Below are 16070 nucleotides of genomic sequence, written 5' to 3'. Positions count from 1 at the left end.
TCGAAAAGGAACGCAAAATGAAGAACCATGAAATATTCGTTTGTTTTAGATGAATGTTCTAGTGGGCCAAAGTTTTCTTCTTAATATAACAATAAAAATAATTAGTTTTTGGCGGAAAGGTGGAAACTGCCAATATTGCTTGTACTTAACATCTATTTTTACTATATTTGCTTTAGTTGTATAGTTAGTATAGTTACTATATTTGTTTTAGGCCAAAGTATTCTTCTCACTATAACAATAAAAAGTTTAATTTTTAGTTGGAAAGATCAAAACTTTGACAATATTGTTGGTTCTTTAAATCTATTTTTACTACATTTATTTACAAATCTCTCTCTCTAAACGGCTAATCAATGGTGAAATTGCATAAATTTTAAATACTTCTTAGGAATGAAGAAGCAGAACTTATTAACCAATATTTAGTTCATATTTGTCAAGTAAACAAATACTAAGTCATGATAATCGATGCCAAATAGTCCTCTAATCGCTGTTCTTATCCCATTGTTTAATTAAAGTTATTGGTTGCTCGTATTACTAATCATGTATCATCATGTCATATCATGTCATTAATCGCCTAATCGGTTATTAGAAGTTATTGGTTCCGTAAGTTACTATATATGATCGGGGTTGCTGTATCGAACTCCTTATATCTGAGATATTCCCATGGTTCTCAGCCACAGATCTACCCTTGATACTGTGTAACATGCGGGCAGCCGGCTTCGACTTCGATAGTATGCGACTCTCTCCCGAAACCCGAAAACCGTGCTCTTAGTGAAACTTTCACGCTCTTCGGGGCTTTGAGAAGTGAATGTAAGTTGATTGTCGTAAGCCGGCTTTGCATTGACGTCGTCGTGGGTCCGGAGACCAGAGGCCTGAGATTTGAGATTCGAGACCCGGAGCCGCATAGGAAAGGAAAACAAGTTTCTTCCGACGCTCCGAGCTGCGTCGACGTCAGCGTTGCGGCAACATTTGTTAACCTGTTTTTTATTATAGATTTTTTGTTGGTACGAGTATTTGATTTGGAAAAAGGAGGGGGGACTGGACCGCAGAGGGGTTCCCCGCTCTGCAACCAGACCCGACTTAGCTGGCTGCCGCTTGGTAACACTCGCTCCGTTGATCTTGTCAACTTGACCAAGTTATTTGAACTATGCACATGTGCAGACCATAGACCATGCCATACAGAGAGGAGAGTTAAGCCGAGTCGTTTGGCTCTGTCATTTGAAGGCTGTTTGCCGGAGTTTGCAGCTCGGCTCGGATCTTGCAGTGGGGTCTGTGGTCTTGGGGCATGGATATGGATATGGATCTTTGGGGCCTGGCCTGGCCTGGACTTCTGCTGCTGCTGCTGCTGCTGCAACGCAGCGTCAGCGTCGACGGCGCAAAGTGAATGTACTTTCAAACCAAAGATCCGGTTTAAAGCTGCCCGGGCAACAGATACAGCGCAGACGACGATGACAACGGCGATGTTTTCACAAAAACGCTTGTGTAATACGTTTGGAGGGGCCTAGCTATAGCTATATCTATAGCTCCGTGCATGTCATGTATCCCATATCCCACAAAATACACACACCGCTCTCGGCCACTAATTTCTCATTTGTTGCCGTGATTTTATTGTATTCATTAAAAAAAAATTTGAAAATCCCCAATATGGCTTACATAGTCCGCCCGTTCGCTTGATTATCGCATTGAAAATCCCCTTAGACAAGCTCCCGAGACTGAGACTCCCAGATCAATGAGCTCTGATAGCTGCTGGGCCAACAAGACGCCACTGAGAGGGATCAGATCATTGGGTGCCCTTCCTTTTCGGGGTAGGGTACATTGCTTTTTCAAGCCATTTGGTCACAGAGAATTTCTCCGAGTTCTGGCATAGAAATTTGTTCGCTTCGTCTAATAGAGGAAATCAGTTTGTTCGCATTCCCAAACATTTCGTTACACTTTCTAATTGGAAAAAGGTTAAGATGATCTTGTCAAACTTGATCGATTCCATGGCTCCACATCAATTGACTCTCGGTGTCAATTTAAGCGGTTTATGGTAAATTTGCAAGGGTAGCCTTTCCCTTCTTGTTTCAATATTTTATGTATATACTCGTACTCACTTGAATCACAATCCCATCAACAACATCATCAATGTGCATTGTGAGTGTATAAACAGGCACATGAATCGACTAAGTGTATGAGTGTTATTTGTTGTACACGGAAAGAAAAATTTGATGGTCATTTCACACCTCACGTTTGGAACACAAATAAACATGTCAAAATGTTAGATACATTTTTTGAAATATTAAATTAAACATTTAGCCTTGATGATAAAAGTAGCGAGATAACATTTGTTTTACAGAAAAAAACCACGAAAAAATAGGGCAGCGGTGGGAGTTGAACTCTGAAATGTTTGTATTTATCTGTAAAATTTTCCAAATCGATTTTCTGTACCTTTCAACTTGACATTATCAGTTAAAAAACTAATTTTTAATGGTGGTACTTGAACTCAGACCTTTGTTGGTAGGGCAGGTGATAGATATCTTTCGATATAACAATATTAACAAAATAACAATTAGTTATAGGTGTTAACTATTTGTTAAATAATTTAAAATTAACCTTGGGTTTCGAAACCGGTCCTTTTTTACCAGACCTATCGCGCTCTAGCCTAGTATGCAAATATATGAAGAATTGAACTCGATTTCAAATGTCAAAGTGAAATAAAAATCTAGATATTTCTTTGAGCATATTATTTCATTGATTTGATTTCTTTTTATGGCTTTCTACTACTTAAAAGATACTTTTACAAAGGCTTTCTACTACTTATAAGATATTTTTACAAAGGCAACCCCTTTTCTTTCGGTGCACATAAATTTCATTTGCCAGTCGCGAGACTGTGTGTAATAATTCGTCATGCTGGCCGCATTTGAACCCGCATAGCTCGCTGCCGCAGTCTGCGTCTCTGGCGGGCAAAGCCGAGTCGAGCCGGGCCATTCCCAATATTTTTCGTACCCCAACACCGCCCCTAATTTGCGAGGCAGAAAAATAATGCTCACCGATCAGATTCTCTTAGCTCGAGCTCTACGGGGCTACGCCTCTCTTTCTTCTTCTCTTGACTCTATGGATCCGATCGCACTCCACTCTGCTGGCGACGCTTCAAGTGGTTTTTACAGTTATATAGTATATACAGAAAGAGATATATTGTATCTTATGGCTGGCACAAATATTTTTCGCCACTGACGACGCTTGTTCGTATATTTTCCTTTTTCTCTTTTAATATTATATATATTTTATTTGATTTGTGATTCACATCAAAAAAAATTGTTTTCGGTATATGGGTGTGAGTTAGGCTGGGTGTTCACTGGAAAAATAAAGATACAATTCAGTTGATGTTGGGAGATGAAAGACGGACGGTGTATGTATGATGTAGGTGTCTGTTGGTCTGCTACTCTGAACACTCCCGTCAGCTTTACCCCTTCCTGTTTATCTGCAGTAATATTTTAATCTGCACTCCAGATTTCTTTTAGAATATAATTTAGCGTTATGCCAGAGACTTCTGATTAGATTCCCCTGCTGTCATGCCTTTGGGGTTGATAATTTAATAACTTCCCCCATGAATGAATTTTTGTTATTGCGGATTCCTGTTATCATTTCGGAATCGCCCACAACGAACACAAACACTATAAATGTTTGCTACCATGATTTACAAATTCAAAAGTAATAAAAGACTTTATTTTTAACCAAGTTTACAGCATTATGCTTAGTAATGGAATGCTATCTCAAGATAGAATTCTAGTTGATTACTAATGATTTGGGTTTTCTTGGGTATGCTGCAGATAAGGATTTCCATGACAGGACACAAAGGACGGCTTATCATGTTGGTAATATGAGTTATTTCATATCAGCTGTTAGGGTTTCTTTTCACTCCCAGCGGGTCATAATTTTCTTATCGCTAATTTTTTTTAGAATAAACTTAAGTTGTGTGTGCTCTCTTTTGAGAACCAATACAGAAAAAGATATTTATGCGGCCATCGCAAATCCATCCGACTTTAAGTTTGAATTTTATTTCGCGTTGAAGCTGATAAGTTGTATTTATTCTGCACATTAAACAAAATTCTCTTGTTTAATGATATGCTATTATTAGCGACACATATGAAAAAGCAGCTGTGCCTGTGGCTTTTGTGTGTTCCTCGGAAAAGTACTAAGAAAATGCATAAAAACATATGCCAAGGCATCTAAAAATATGTGCTCGTGCTTGCTATTCGAATAAATGATGAGTACAGCACAAAGTATTTAGCAGGACATTGATCTCTTTCAGGAGTTGTTAATTGCACTAGACATTCCTCACTTAGTCAGCTTCCAGTTCCCTTTGTACTATTGAGGAATTATTCTGGCTGAAAGCGACAGCAAAAAAGGCCGAACAATACGTTCTGACCTAGTTTCATCATTATCACTTTGTCAAAAACAGAGTTGAAGATCGCACGTCGCATATCGTACCTGCCTTTTAGAGATGCGATACGCATTTACTTTTGTCTAAAAATAATAAATGATCTCATTGTTATTTTACTTTCTCGTTCTCAGGACATTTTGGGAACGATCGCGTCACCGTCATCATCATATTTCCAGCCACTTGTTTTGGGCCCATGAAAAAGTATCTTTTAAACGGTGGCGAATGATATTAAGACACGATTGTAAATAAATGTACATGTGGATTGTAAATTAAATATACAATTCGTCGATCGGGATGGGGCGTAGGTGTATGTGTACATTTTGTCGTGTAAACATACGCAACGCAGCAGACATTTTGCCGTCGTTGTCTTTACAACTGAATCCACATATCGTCAGCGCATTGAGCAGTCTTTTGTTCCAGCTCGATCGATGTTTCCCGTCATCCGTTCTGTCCATCTGTCAATTGCATTTAAAGCAAATATCGCCCATAAGCAATGGGCTATAATAAAGTACAAATACATGCACCGTGCAACAACAAAAGATTGGTTACGTTTGCACTTGTTTAAACAATTTCATAAAGAACTTCAGCTCACTACCTGGCCGCCCCTGTTGATTTTATTTATATTTTTATATTTTCCCCTCTTACAGGTGCACGACGATACAGTTAGCCAGCATAGACTGGCAGCGCTTATTTCGGTCTTATCGTCATTGGAAATGCTTGACAATAAATTAGATTTTGTGCAAATTCTCCCGTCCGATCGATCCACTCAATGGTGTCCGTCCGCCATGATGGGGCAAATAATGGACGTATTCCCTTCCAGAAGAAATACACCTCGGGCAAATCGCAGGTTCGTGTGATTTATATCATAACAAAAGGTGGAGGGGCGAGAAGAAATGCGAGTTCGAAGATCGGGTACTCTTCATCCACTAAATGAAAATCGATATGCTATGGAGGAATGCTTAATACACTTTAGAACAAAAAATGAAGTAAGCGACAGTAAACGTAGTAGTAGTTAAAATTTCAACAATTTTTAAGTTTAGGTATATTTCCAATAGTTTCGATTGCTCCTTTATCCAGATAGAAAAAATTAGGTAATGAAGAAAATATATTATAAATCTAGACAGAATAAATGAGGAAATTAAGAAAGGTAATAGGAAAATTATAGTGAACATGTTGATATGTTATTACGAAAAAAAATATAACAGGTAATATACCTACAAATACAACTATATAACTACTTTTCTACTTCACACTTATTTGATTAAAATAAAACATTGGGATTAAGAAATTTAATCATGTACTTGAATGAACAGAAAACCAAATAAATAAAAAAATACTTACATTTTAGGAACTAGCCACAACGTAATATAAGAGCAATACAATCAATGATTATATTATTTTCGTTGTTTATTATATGGTTTGCAGATAGTGGATTAACTTAGAAATAATGAAATGAAAAATATTCTCCTTCAAAATATTTTTTTTGTCGTTTACGTGATTTTTTGCTGTTACGACACATTCACACGAGATTACGTTGATCTTAAGATCGTTTAACAGTTACAGGTCCCCTGTTCTGTTGAAAATTGAGATACTTAAAACGAATTGGAGCGTGCTTAGTGATAATTTCGTATCTCTATCGCTGATAAAGCCAGAATCTTCTGAATTTCAAATGATCGTTAATAAAACTTTTTGCGACAGAGTAACTCCCAGTCGCGTCGGCTAATCCCAAGTATTTTTCTGCTTGACGTCTTGGTTTTTAGCTATCCACAAACAAAATACGGCCAATACGGCGTTTGTTGAGGTCAATGATTTCTGTTGCGTTGTCTTTTTCACGCTTTTGACGCTTTTTTGTCCGTTGCCCAGTGTCTGTATGTACATACGTAAGTATGTACGAATGTGCGAGCATATTGAATATTAATTTTTAAGTTTTTCGGCTTGTGTAAACATATTCAGCGAAATAAGTGGAACCATCGACCGCTGTAATGTCGATTCTGCAAGCCAGTGATGACATAATGTAGTAAGATATGTAGTTGAAAAGCCAACTAAAATGCTGGTTGCTGAGGTGATTCACGGGGACCAGAATATTTTGTAATTCAATGAACCTCGTTTAGAGCTATCTCGAAGGCCTTCTCGATAAAGTGATACTCAATTAGACTAAAAAGAAATGCATGTCGGCGGTTATTTCTTGGGGAAAATAAATCGAAAGAGGTCCATAAATATAATGGGGAAACCGATGAGTTCTTTCAGTAGAAGACTCAAGACGAAGCCAATAAAATGTCTAAATACTTGGTGTACCTGTGCCTTGGGCTGCTCTGGAGTTGCCAAATAAATGCAGAAACCTTTGAGGAATGTGAGGGGGCCGAAGACGAGACATTCGTGCAAAGTTGGGAGAGTTGTCAGTCCTATGTGTACTGTCAGGGTGAGGATTCCGTGAAGGGCGAGTGCGGTGAGGGCGAGTACTTTGATGCCGCGACGGGGGAATGCGACGTGGCGGCCAATGTCCAGTGCTTTCTGGACGAGGTCGATGAACCCGCGGACCCGGAACCGGAACCGGAAGCAGAGGAGGAGGAAGAGATAGTGCCCGCCACCCCGAAGCCAACCGATCCACCAACTCTTCCCCCAACCGAAGTGGATATCCTTGACATAGCCCCCGTGGTGAAGCCCAACTGTCCGATCAGCGATGATCCCAGTCAGGTTATCTTAATGGCCAGCAACGAATCGTGCACCAATTACTACCTGTGCTACCATGGACATGCCATGGAAATGCATTGCCCCAATCAGTTGTATTTCAATTCGGTTTCCGGACAGTGCGATTATCCAGAGAAAGTTCAGTGTGCGGTAGGTTTCGACTTTAGATGTTCATCAATCTGTGAATGCTAAATACTAAATCATTTTGCAGCTGGAAGATCCGCGATCTCACAAGTGCCTGCCTCACATGACCGAGTTCTTTCCACATCCGGACAACTGCAATTACTTCTACTACTGCATCAAGGGTTTCCTCACCCTCCAACAGTGCCCCTTCTACTACGGATGGGATATCGAACGCAGGAGTTGTGTGCAGATAAGTGTGGCGAAATGCTACGGAAACTCCCGACGAATATAGGCCGGAAACTTCCCCACACTTCGAAGAAAAACCCAAATACAACTCTTTATATCTGGGTGGAGTTGTCTACCCTTAGCTGATAAGAGCTCTATTTATTGACAAGTTACAAGATTGTGGCAACATGAGCCGTTTAATTAAATATAACTTATTAAGAAAGACCTTGATTTTGATTGCCTCTGGCTGAGCTATAAAAAGCTTAGCACGCCGCTGCGAACACCACAAAGATCGAGAATGCAGCAATCTTTGCGCTTTGAATTCCTATTGATCGTTTACGGCATTATTCTCGTCGTCTGGGGAATTAATGGCCTAAACATTCCAGAGTGCAGTGGTCAAAATGGAGTTATCAACAATACCCGAACGAACTGCAGTTACTCCTTCATCAATTGTTCCGCGGAGGATTCGATGTTTTGCACGGACAACAGGACCTGCAGTGCCAACTTCACCTGCGGCGATTTAAACCATGTGGATAATACGACTGCTTCACCGATCTTAACTACTACGAGTGTTATAACTACACCTTCAACAACCGCCTCACCCTCCGATATTCGACGTCAGTGTCGTCAGGGTGTGACCAAGAGGTTTAGTTATCCCCAGAATTGCAACTATTTCTACTACTGCGTGGATGGCTTTCTACTTGTGGAGCAGTGTCCTATTGGCTATGCCTTCGATTCTCGAACTGGAGCTTGCGGTGGTCTCATAAGAAACTCTGACGATTGTGCGTTGAAGTAAAGTAAAGCCAAAAAAATCACAAACCACTTTTAATTAAGCCTCTTGTCATGTCAAATAAAATCATTAAAGCTAGAAAATAAAATGAATTTAGAGTCTTATCAGACAACAAGCAAACTCAACCGTATTTCCACCTATAAAGAAGGCTCTGATCTATGCGATGAGGCAGTTGAAAGCCTGTTAAATGTGGCAAATGTTGATATTCTTGGCCTGCCTGCTACCTGGCCACCAGGTGCGGGCGGTTTTTCTTGAGGAGTGCAAAGGTGTGATAATTAATAAAGTGACGAATGAGAACCAGGAGTGCAGTGAGTTCGTCCACTGCGATGGAGATGATTCGTACTACTGTAATGGGGATTGTCGAGAGGCCGTCGAGTGTTACAAAGAAGAACTCACTACCAAGGCTCCTGCTCCAGTTACCACCATAAAACCCATAGTAACGACTACTGTGAAGCCCCCTTCCGAAGAACCTCCTTCTCCGGCAAACACAACCTCTACAACAACCTCTACAACGACCTCCACATCTATGGCACCACCCACAACTACCACTTCGGCAACCAATTCCGACGATATCCGCGTGATCTGCAAGACGAGTGGAAAAAATGGGGTATATCCCTACCCGGCAAATAGCAATTACTACTATCAATGTATTTCCGGCTATCTTCTTCTGCAGCAATGCCCCCAGAATTTCCATTTCGAAGCTTCGCAAGGACAGTGTATTTCCACCAAACCATATCGTTCATCGGGTTTACATTTGTAAGATTCATCGCTGAGTCTGTAATAAAGTTATTATCAAACCGTGTTCTTAGGCAAATTACTTTTTGATAAGCGCTTTGGAGTTCGGATCGTAGGAAATGTACAAAAGTCTGCATACGAAATGGATCAGTTTACTTTTCGAAATCAAGCAGAGAAGATGTTTCGAGTTCTTGGATCCATCTGGGTATCGTTATTATTCCTGGGCGTAGGCCGGGCCGACGTTTTCGATGAGTGTAATGATGGAAACAACTTGGCGTTTGTTACCTCACCAAAGAGTTGCGCACATTATATTTTCTGCAACGGCGATGAGTCATACGATGGCGAATGCGAGGAGGGCGAATACTTCAGTTCCGATATGGAAATGTGTGAGCCCATGGGCGATATTGATTGTCGTACGGGATTGGCGGTGCAAACGGAAAGTAATGCCGATAGCTCAACGGAGATAAGCTCGGAAGCATCTGGAGTGGAGGAACCTACTACGAATTCAGCAGATGTAAATACCACATCGAATCCATCGGTGATTGTTACACTACGCCCATCAGTCAATCAAAATGGGAGTACGAGTACCAATCCCACGACCATAACTCCCGGCATAGAGGTTATTGTGACCAACATGTGCCCCCAACTGGATAATCAAAGCCGCATCGCATTGCTGCCAAACCAAAACTCCTGCTCAGATTATTACATTTGCTATCGGGGCCAAGCACTTCCCATGAGCTGCGCCGCCAGTTTGCATTTCAATTCCCGCACAGGCAAATGTGATCATCCGGAAAACGTCAGATGTTTGGTGGGTTAAGTACTACTCATCGAAACGCCTCATAGCTTACTGATGAATTCCTTTCAGACAATGGCTTACAATCCAAGAGAGCAGTGCAAACGACATGTAATCGATGTTTATCCGCATTCCGACAATTGCAATTACTTCTACCAATGTCGTTCTGGTTACTTGATGGTGCAGCAGTGCCCGTTCTTCTACGGATGGGACTACGAAAAGCGATCGTGCGTTGCTCTCAGTCAGGCCAAATGCTATAACAAAAGTCAAATGCAAATGAAACTATAATAAAATCTAATCATTTTTACCTACTATTCTTAAAATTTACTTATTGGAGATTAAAAAACGTGGGATTGGTTAAGTATACACTGAATACAAACGTTTTACTTATGGTCATATGACACATGGGTAAGTGCCCGAAATGGCAGCCTAAGCATTTAATTCATTAGACAGTTGGTAAAAATGTAAGCGAATGTCAATGGTCATTATTATATTTTAAAGCAAAACCTTCGAAGACAATTTTTTTTCCTTCAAAATTAGGTAATGTTTATAATTTTATAGTTCTCTTATTATTTGAGAAAAATATCATAAATTTTGTATTTGTCAAAAAATTGTAGTCCAAAAATGTAAGTATATTTAATTTCATCATTTTATAGATGATGAAAGCAATAGATATCTTCATATAACCTATCATCAAAAACTTTCGACCTTGAATCATTCCTAAATTTATCAGAACTTTCTAGTCATTCTTGACTATTCATATCTTTGCGAAATGTGAACCTTGAAGCAAAACATTGGCTAAAATTGTTGATAGAAATAGGGCAACCTTCTAGGTCGACGGCAAATGTTGCTCATTGACCGATATGATACCATTTTCCTTACAAGGACAACATTTGTCGTGATAACAGTTTACCAATTTCCTCGAAACTGTCACCCGCAATCTATCCGAGCTAATCGGGGCTCCCTTTTCACCGAGTCTTGAAATTGAAAAAATCCAGGTACACAGAGAAAATTCTGACGCTCTCATCTGAGCTAAAAATGTTCTTAACAAGAAAGGAAGTTAGCTTCGGCAAGCCGAAGCTTATATACCCTTGCAGCTATAATTATTAAATTTAAAAACACAGAAAATGATATTCCCAATAGTATAAGATAATATGTCAAAAAACACCGAAGCTATAATTTGTTTCATATTATTTTCCTACCAATTTTTCGATCGTTCCTATGGCAGCATATGATATAGTCGTCCGATTTTGATAAAATTAAATTCGAAATTCAGAACTAATTAAAAAATGTTATTTCCAAGCGTAGGAGGTTATATGTTAAAAAACACCGAAGCTATAATTTGTTTCATATTATTTTCCTACCAATTTTCCGATCGTTCCTATGGCAGCTATATGACATAGTCGTCCGATTTTGATAAAATTAAATTCGAAACTCAGAACTAATTAAAAAATGTTATTTCCAAGCGTTGGAGGTTATATGTTGAAAAACACCGAAGCTATAATTTTTTTCATATTATTTTTCCACAAATTTTCCGATCGTTCCTATGGCAGCTATATGATATAGTCGTCCGATTTCGATAAAATTTAATTCAAAATTCAAAATTATTTAAAAATTGTTATTTCCAAGCTTACGAGGTTATATGCTAAAAAACACCAAAGATATAATTTTTTTTCATTTTTTTGTCCGATTATTCCTATGGGAGCTATAAGATATAGTTGTCCGATCCGGCTGGTTCCGACTTATATACTACCTGCAAAAGATATAAGACTTTTGGGAAAGTTTCAGCCCGATAGCTTTAAAACTGAGAGACTAGTTTGCGTAGAAACGGACGGACAGACGGACAGACGGACATGCCTAGATCGACTCGTCTAGTCATGCTGATCAAGAATATATATACTTTATGGGGTCGGAAACGTCTCCTTCACTGCGTTGCAAACTTCTGACTGAAATCAATATACCCTCTGCAAGGGTATAAAAATAGAACGATATTTTTATGTTGAAAATGTTTTTATTTTGCTCGAATCAAGTTGAATTGGAGGTATTTAAGTACATTGTATGTACAAATATCATAAACTATTAGTTCAGTCAGTGTATACTTATCAAAAAGTTGTTAAATAAACTCAAACTTTTCTCTTCTCACCATTTCGTTCTTATATTCATACCAAAATGTACTTACACGGTTTTTGAGAACGAATGTTCTCAATTCAAGAAAAATGTTCTCAATTCAAGAACAATGTTCTCAATTCAAGAACAATGTTCTTGAATAGTTTTCTCTGTGTAGCATTAAAGATGTATGTATCTTAGTGCCAATTTGCGATATCATATGATATCATTGCAAGGAAAGGGATCCACAGTTTTTGGCAAAGCAAAATAAAAATACTTAAGTGTGGTTGCTACAGCAGCGTTATCAACTCCTTTTACAAGCAATTGAAAATGTTAATTTTCTGATAATGGGGCTGATATTTGCTTTATCTTGGCGCCGTTTGTGTGGCATATATGCCAAGTTCTCGGGACATTACGAAATTAGAATAAAACTGCGCCTTACTGGAGTCTGTCGAAAGAACAAAAGATGATGCTTAATACGGGTTAGTACAATTGATTCGTAAAATTTAAAAAGTAATCAAAATGGTTTTCTTTATAGCAATTTATATGATGATGATCTTCCTGCTTGCCTCGGCTCAGACAAGTTGGAGACCATGGAAGCCCACGAATTCGGTGACCATTCGGCAGAGCGGAGGAAGCTTTTGTACCAATCACTTGGTTGGCGAGTTTGTGGAGCATGCGGAGGATTGTCATATGTTTTACCTTTGCGTGGACAACGGTGATGCTGTCCTGGCCTCATGTCCACCCACCATGCTCTTCAACTCGGAGAGCAAACTTTGCGATGCGGCGGGAAATGTGAAGTGCCGAAATGGCACGGACACCATGGAAATACCTCCCCTTGAAAGTGGTGATGATGATACTAACAACATGGTCACGGATGCAGCCACATATTGTGCCACCGTAATGCAACAGCAGTCCAGCGAAAGAATTGTTTATGTCGGAAGTTCGAGCAGCTGCGGCAAATACTACATCTGCTACTATGGCCAGGCGATATTGCAGGAGTGCAGCTCCCAGTTGCACTGGAATGCCATGACGGGCAAATGCGATGTTCCGGAGAGAGCCCAGTGCACTCTGGGTGGTCAGGAGGAATCGCCGGCGAATGGGAACTCCAATTCTCAGTCGGGTGGATCCATTGCAAGTGATCTTATCCACTGCCCGGCCTACGGACAGCATCTGTATCCCCACATGCAGCGCTGCGAGTTCTTCATCTACTGCGTGAAGGGTCATGCCAGCCTGCAGCAGTGTCCTTTCTACTATTTCTTCGACATTGCCACCAAAAGTTGTCAATGGTCGCGAACGGCCCTTTGCGTGCGCGATTTGAATTTGACACCACAAATAAAATAGAAGCTTTATTAATATCACTATCGACTTCTGAAAATGTCTTTACTGTGGGTTTTCTTTTAATTTCAGTTTTTATTTATTGTTATTTTTCCACCATCTGCATTTTGTAAACAGAAAATCACTGAATTTTTACAATGATTTTATAAATCACTTTTCCCATCCCCTTTTTTTTAGTTGGTACTAGAAACCTAAATAATAGGAAAATATTAGCAATTGTTAGAGGGCACTTTTTGAAATTGGCCGCCGATAACAAAAAAAAACACATCTCATGTGTACACACTGGCCTTGACATGCGGAATCGATATCACATATCGACTGTGCCACTGTTATTTTTCGGCTACCCAGTAACGGTCTTACAAATCCCACTATATAATGTTAAATTAATCATTTTTATACGTATCTAAATATAAGCGATGCGAAATGTTTGATTGTCCCTAGAAGAAAGCAGCGGAGGTGCTTGAAAATGAAACTGAGGAAATGAACAAACGGAGCCTACGAAAAACCTCACAAAACACGAATTTTGCCGTCATCGAACTCGAACTCCCATACTCGGAAAATCAACAACATATATTTGTGTTGTGCAAAAGGCTCATTTCAAGACCCCGGCGGCAGGTAATCTATGCAAATCCAAAACAGAAACCAGAGTTTCTTTTAGAAGACAGCTGGCGAACAAAATCCCGAGAATTGAGCGGAATCTTCTAGAGAAATTGTGGTTCATCCGAAAATGTTCGAGAATTTGCGCGGTATTTTTCGGAAACGTCGTCGCTGTGAGACAGACACGCCCCCGCCAACACCAACGCCCCCGATCGGCAAAATGCCGGAGATAATACCCCGATATCCGGAGGATCTAGACGCCGAGACTCCGGAGTCCAGTGATGGCTTCGAGGTCTCCTGGTCGGAGACTTCTTTTCAATCAGATAGGTAATTGAATTCTTCGCATTCACGCTCCCTCTCTCTCTCTTATTGCAGCTTCAGAAACAAATAAAATTAAGCTAAATAAGCAACAGCATCAAACACTTCGACACCCACTCGTTAAAAGCTTAAGACATTCCAAAAAAGTAGCCACCAAAGCGGCTAAAAGCAACCAAAGTAAAAAAAAAGAAACAGTAGGCAGCCTAACCATCTTGGGTTATAAACACTTGACCGGATTTTTGGAGGGCGGCAGGTTCAAATCAAATCTGGATCAGCCGCAGGATATGGAAGTTGATGCGCCTATAGCGCAGCAAAGCAGCGACAATCATCTCCAGAACCACCAGCATCATCCCCACCATCAGCTGTATCCCCATCTGCAGCAGATCTCGCCCAGCGGCTACCACTCGGAGTCATCCATGAATTTCGATTATTTGCAAGACCTGAGGGCCTCCTCGTCCGCGGCCGCATCCGGAGGAGGTGCCAATAGCGGGAACAGCTCCTATGGACTCGTCGACGACAGTAGAGCCCTGGACAGGTTGTTATTCCATCCTAACTAAAACCAAATCAGACACGAAACAAAAACAAACCGAAAATATTCACACAACCTCGTAGCGAAACAAGACTTTTAAGTTTCTTATCTATTATTTCTTCACACTACCAGCTAGCAGCTTCATTCGATTCTTTTGCTCCATAACAATAATGGTGATAGCTTAAAGTATCTGCTGCGAACGCCCACACAACTCCAAAAAGAGCTTTGTGTGCGAGCGCCTCTTTTGTAGACCTATTCTGGTTATAATTTCATAGCTCTATAAGTGGTCAGTCGATCCGTGGCAGCGATCTAACCGTCTAACGTTGCTTGTCTCTTTTCATGAACTAACCACTGAACCGCAACCACACTTAACCAACATGTGACAGACCATATAACGCCAGCGAGAGGTAAATCTTGAGTTAAGTACCCAAACGGCCGTGACTAATCTTTTAGTGACTTGTAGGTTCGTCAGTATACTGGACCAGCTGGATGCACGTGTGGAGAAGCTGCGCAAGGATGCACTCAACCTGCAGGAGAAAAAAGACTACTTATTGATGTCCATGGATCTAATCAAGAGCAACGAAATGATGCAGAACATGAGCGAGGGTGAGAAGTGCATACTGTTAGTAAACCCTTATAACCCAAAATTTTTTAATAATGCAAGAGATATCACCATCTAAAAATTTGAAAATTGGTAAATAAAGAAGAGTGAAATATGTAGCTATCTATTTTAAAATATGGTCTAGCACTAGTTGTATTACCTTTAATAGAAAGGCTACATGTTTCTTTTCATATCTGACTGAATGCATTATAAACGAAATAATTGTAGCCTGTTACCTACCTTAACTTACCTTTTCAGAGTTAAACATAAACTAACCGTATATAACTCTTTTTAGCTGAACGAGAAGAGATCATGTTGTACATCCAGCGAGTGAGCTCTCGTTTGGGCACTGTGGAGCTAAATGTGCGCACTGTACGCGACAACTCGCAGGAGGATTCCCTCAGCCAGATCAATGTATTGATCGACACCATGATCAAAATGGGTGATCCCGTGATCGCGCGCCAGCGTTGCCAGTTGTACTTGAATGCCTGCTGCAGCAGCTCGATGGATCCATCCGGACACATGGACACCCTGCCCGAGGCAGATGTGGGCCCCGTCGATAAGAAGTTCGAGAGCGTTCTGCTCGGCTGCACTCTGGATGATCAGAAGAACATCAAGAAGCGGCTGCAGGCCTTAATGGGTTATCTGAATAAGCAAACTGTTAGCCATTAAATTAATTGTTTTTGGTCCATTAACCATTCATAGCATTATTAGCATACCAAGCAAGTTACATCACCAAGCCAGACGAAACGAATAATAAACAAAACATACACACAAGGCCTGCGGTTTTTGGAATTATCTTTCATT

General features: G+C 40.2%; 7 protein-coding genes across 9 annotated transcripts; all 7 read left to right on the top strand.

Annotated features, from left to right (window-relative positions):
* Positions 1 to 1288: 1288 nt before the first annotated feature.
* Positions 1289 to 5277, top strand: LOC119555187. Its single transcript, XM_037866439.1, has 3 exons — positions 1289 to 1377; positions 4770 to 4979; positions 5088 to 5277. Exons 1-3 carry the CDS (start codon positions 1289 to 1291, stop codon positions 5275 to 5277), a joined length of 489 nt encoding a protein of 162 aa, XP_037722367.1.
* Positions 5278 to 6205: 928 nt separating this feature from the next.
* LOC119554163 (probable chitinase 10) lies at positions 6206 to 7698 on the top strand. The gene is made up of 2 exons (XM_037864952.1): positions 6206 to 7258; positions 7320 to 7698. The coding sequence occupies exons 1-2, from the start codon at positions 6695 to 6697 to the stop codon at positions 7521 to 7523; spliced, it is 768 nt and encodes a 255-aa protein (XP_037720880.1). The 5' UTR covers positions 6206 to 6694; the 3' UTR covers positions 7524 to 7698.
* A 56-nt stretch (positions 7699 to 7754) lies between these two features.
* On the top strand, positions 7755 to 8419 carry LOC119554357. The gene has a single exon (XM_037865224.1). The coding sequence runs from the start codon at positions 7755 to 7757 to the stop codon at positions 8250 to 8252; it is 498 nt and encodes a 165-aa protein (XP_037721152.1). The 3' UTR covers positions 8253 to 8419.
* Positions 8420 to 8433: 14 nt separating this feature from the next.
* On the top strand, positions 8434 to 9041 carry LOC119554356. Its single transcript, XM_037865223.1, has one exon. It carries the CDS (start codon positions 8434 to 8436, stop codon positions 9004 to 9006), a length of 573 nt encoding a protein of 190 aa, XP_037721151.1. The 3' UTR covers positions 9007 to 9041.
* A 118-nt stretch (positions 9042 to 9159) lies between these two features.
* LOC119554470 (probable chitinase 10) lies at positions 9160 to 10062 on the top strand. The gene is made up of 2 exons (XM_037865385.1): positions 9160 to 9789; positions 9847 to 10062. The coding sequence occupies exons 1-2, from the start codon at positions 9160 to 9162 to the stop codon at positions 10060 to 10062; spliced, it is 846 nt and encodes a 281-aa protein (XP_037721313.1).
* Positions 10063 to 12346: 2284 nt separating this feature from the next.
* LOC119554561 (probable chitinase 10) lies at positions 12347 to 13224 on the top strand. The gene is made up of 2 exons (XM_037865532.1): positions 12347 to 12362; positions 12419 to 13224. The coding sequence occupies exons 1-2, from the start codon at positions 12347 to 12349 to the stop codon at positions 13222 to 13224; spliced, it is 822 nt and encodes a 273-aa protein (XP_037721460.1).
* Positions 13225 to 13555: 331 nt separating this feature from the next.
* Positions 13556 to 16040, top strand: LOC119554695 (BAG family molecular chaperone regulator 2). 3 transcript variants are annotated; one of them, XM_037865696.1, is made up of 5 exons: positions 13556 to 13833; positions 14191 to 14668; positions 15049 to 15069; positions 15126 to 15268; positions 15559 to 16040. In XM_037865696.1, the coding sequence occupies exons 2-5, from the start codon at positions 14418 to 14420 to the stop codon at positions 15933 to 15935; spliced, it is 792 nt and encodes a 263-aa protein (XP_037721624.1). In that variant the 5' UTR covers positions 13556 to 13833; positions 14191 to 14417; the 3' UTR covers positions 15936 to 16040. The 3 variants fall into 3 exon arrangements, with proteins under 3 accessions (XP_037721624.1, XP_037721626.1, XP_037721625.1); XM_037865698.1 differs by lacking the exon at positions 14191 to 14668 and adding an exon at positions 13924 to 14142; XM_037865697.1 differs by lacking the exon at positions 14191 to 14668 and having other exon boundaries at positions 13556 to 14142.
* Positions 16041 to 16070: the final 30 nt, after the last annotated feature.

The sequence above is a fragment of the Drosophila subpulchrella genome, chromosome 3L (assembly GCF_014743375.2).
Source record: "Drosophila subpulchrella strain 33 F10 #4 breed RU33 chromosome 3L, RU_Dsub_v1.1 Primary Assembly, whole genome shotgun sequence".
NCBI classification, from domain to species: Eukaryota; Metazoa; Arthropoda; class Insecta; order Diptera; family Drosophilidae; genus Drosophila; species Drosophila subpulchrella.
This window is presented reverse-complemented; position numbering and strand designations above follow the sequence as displayed.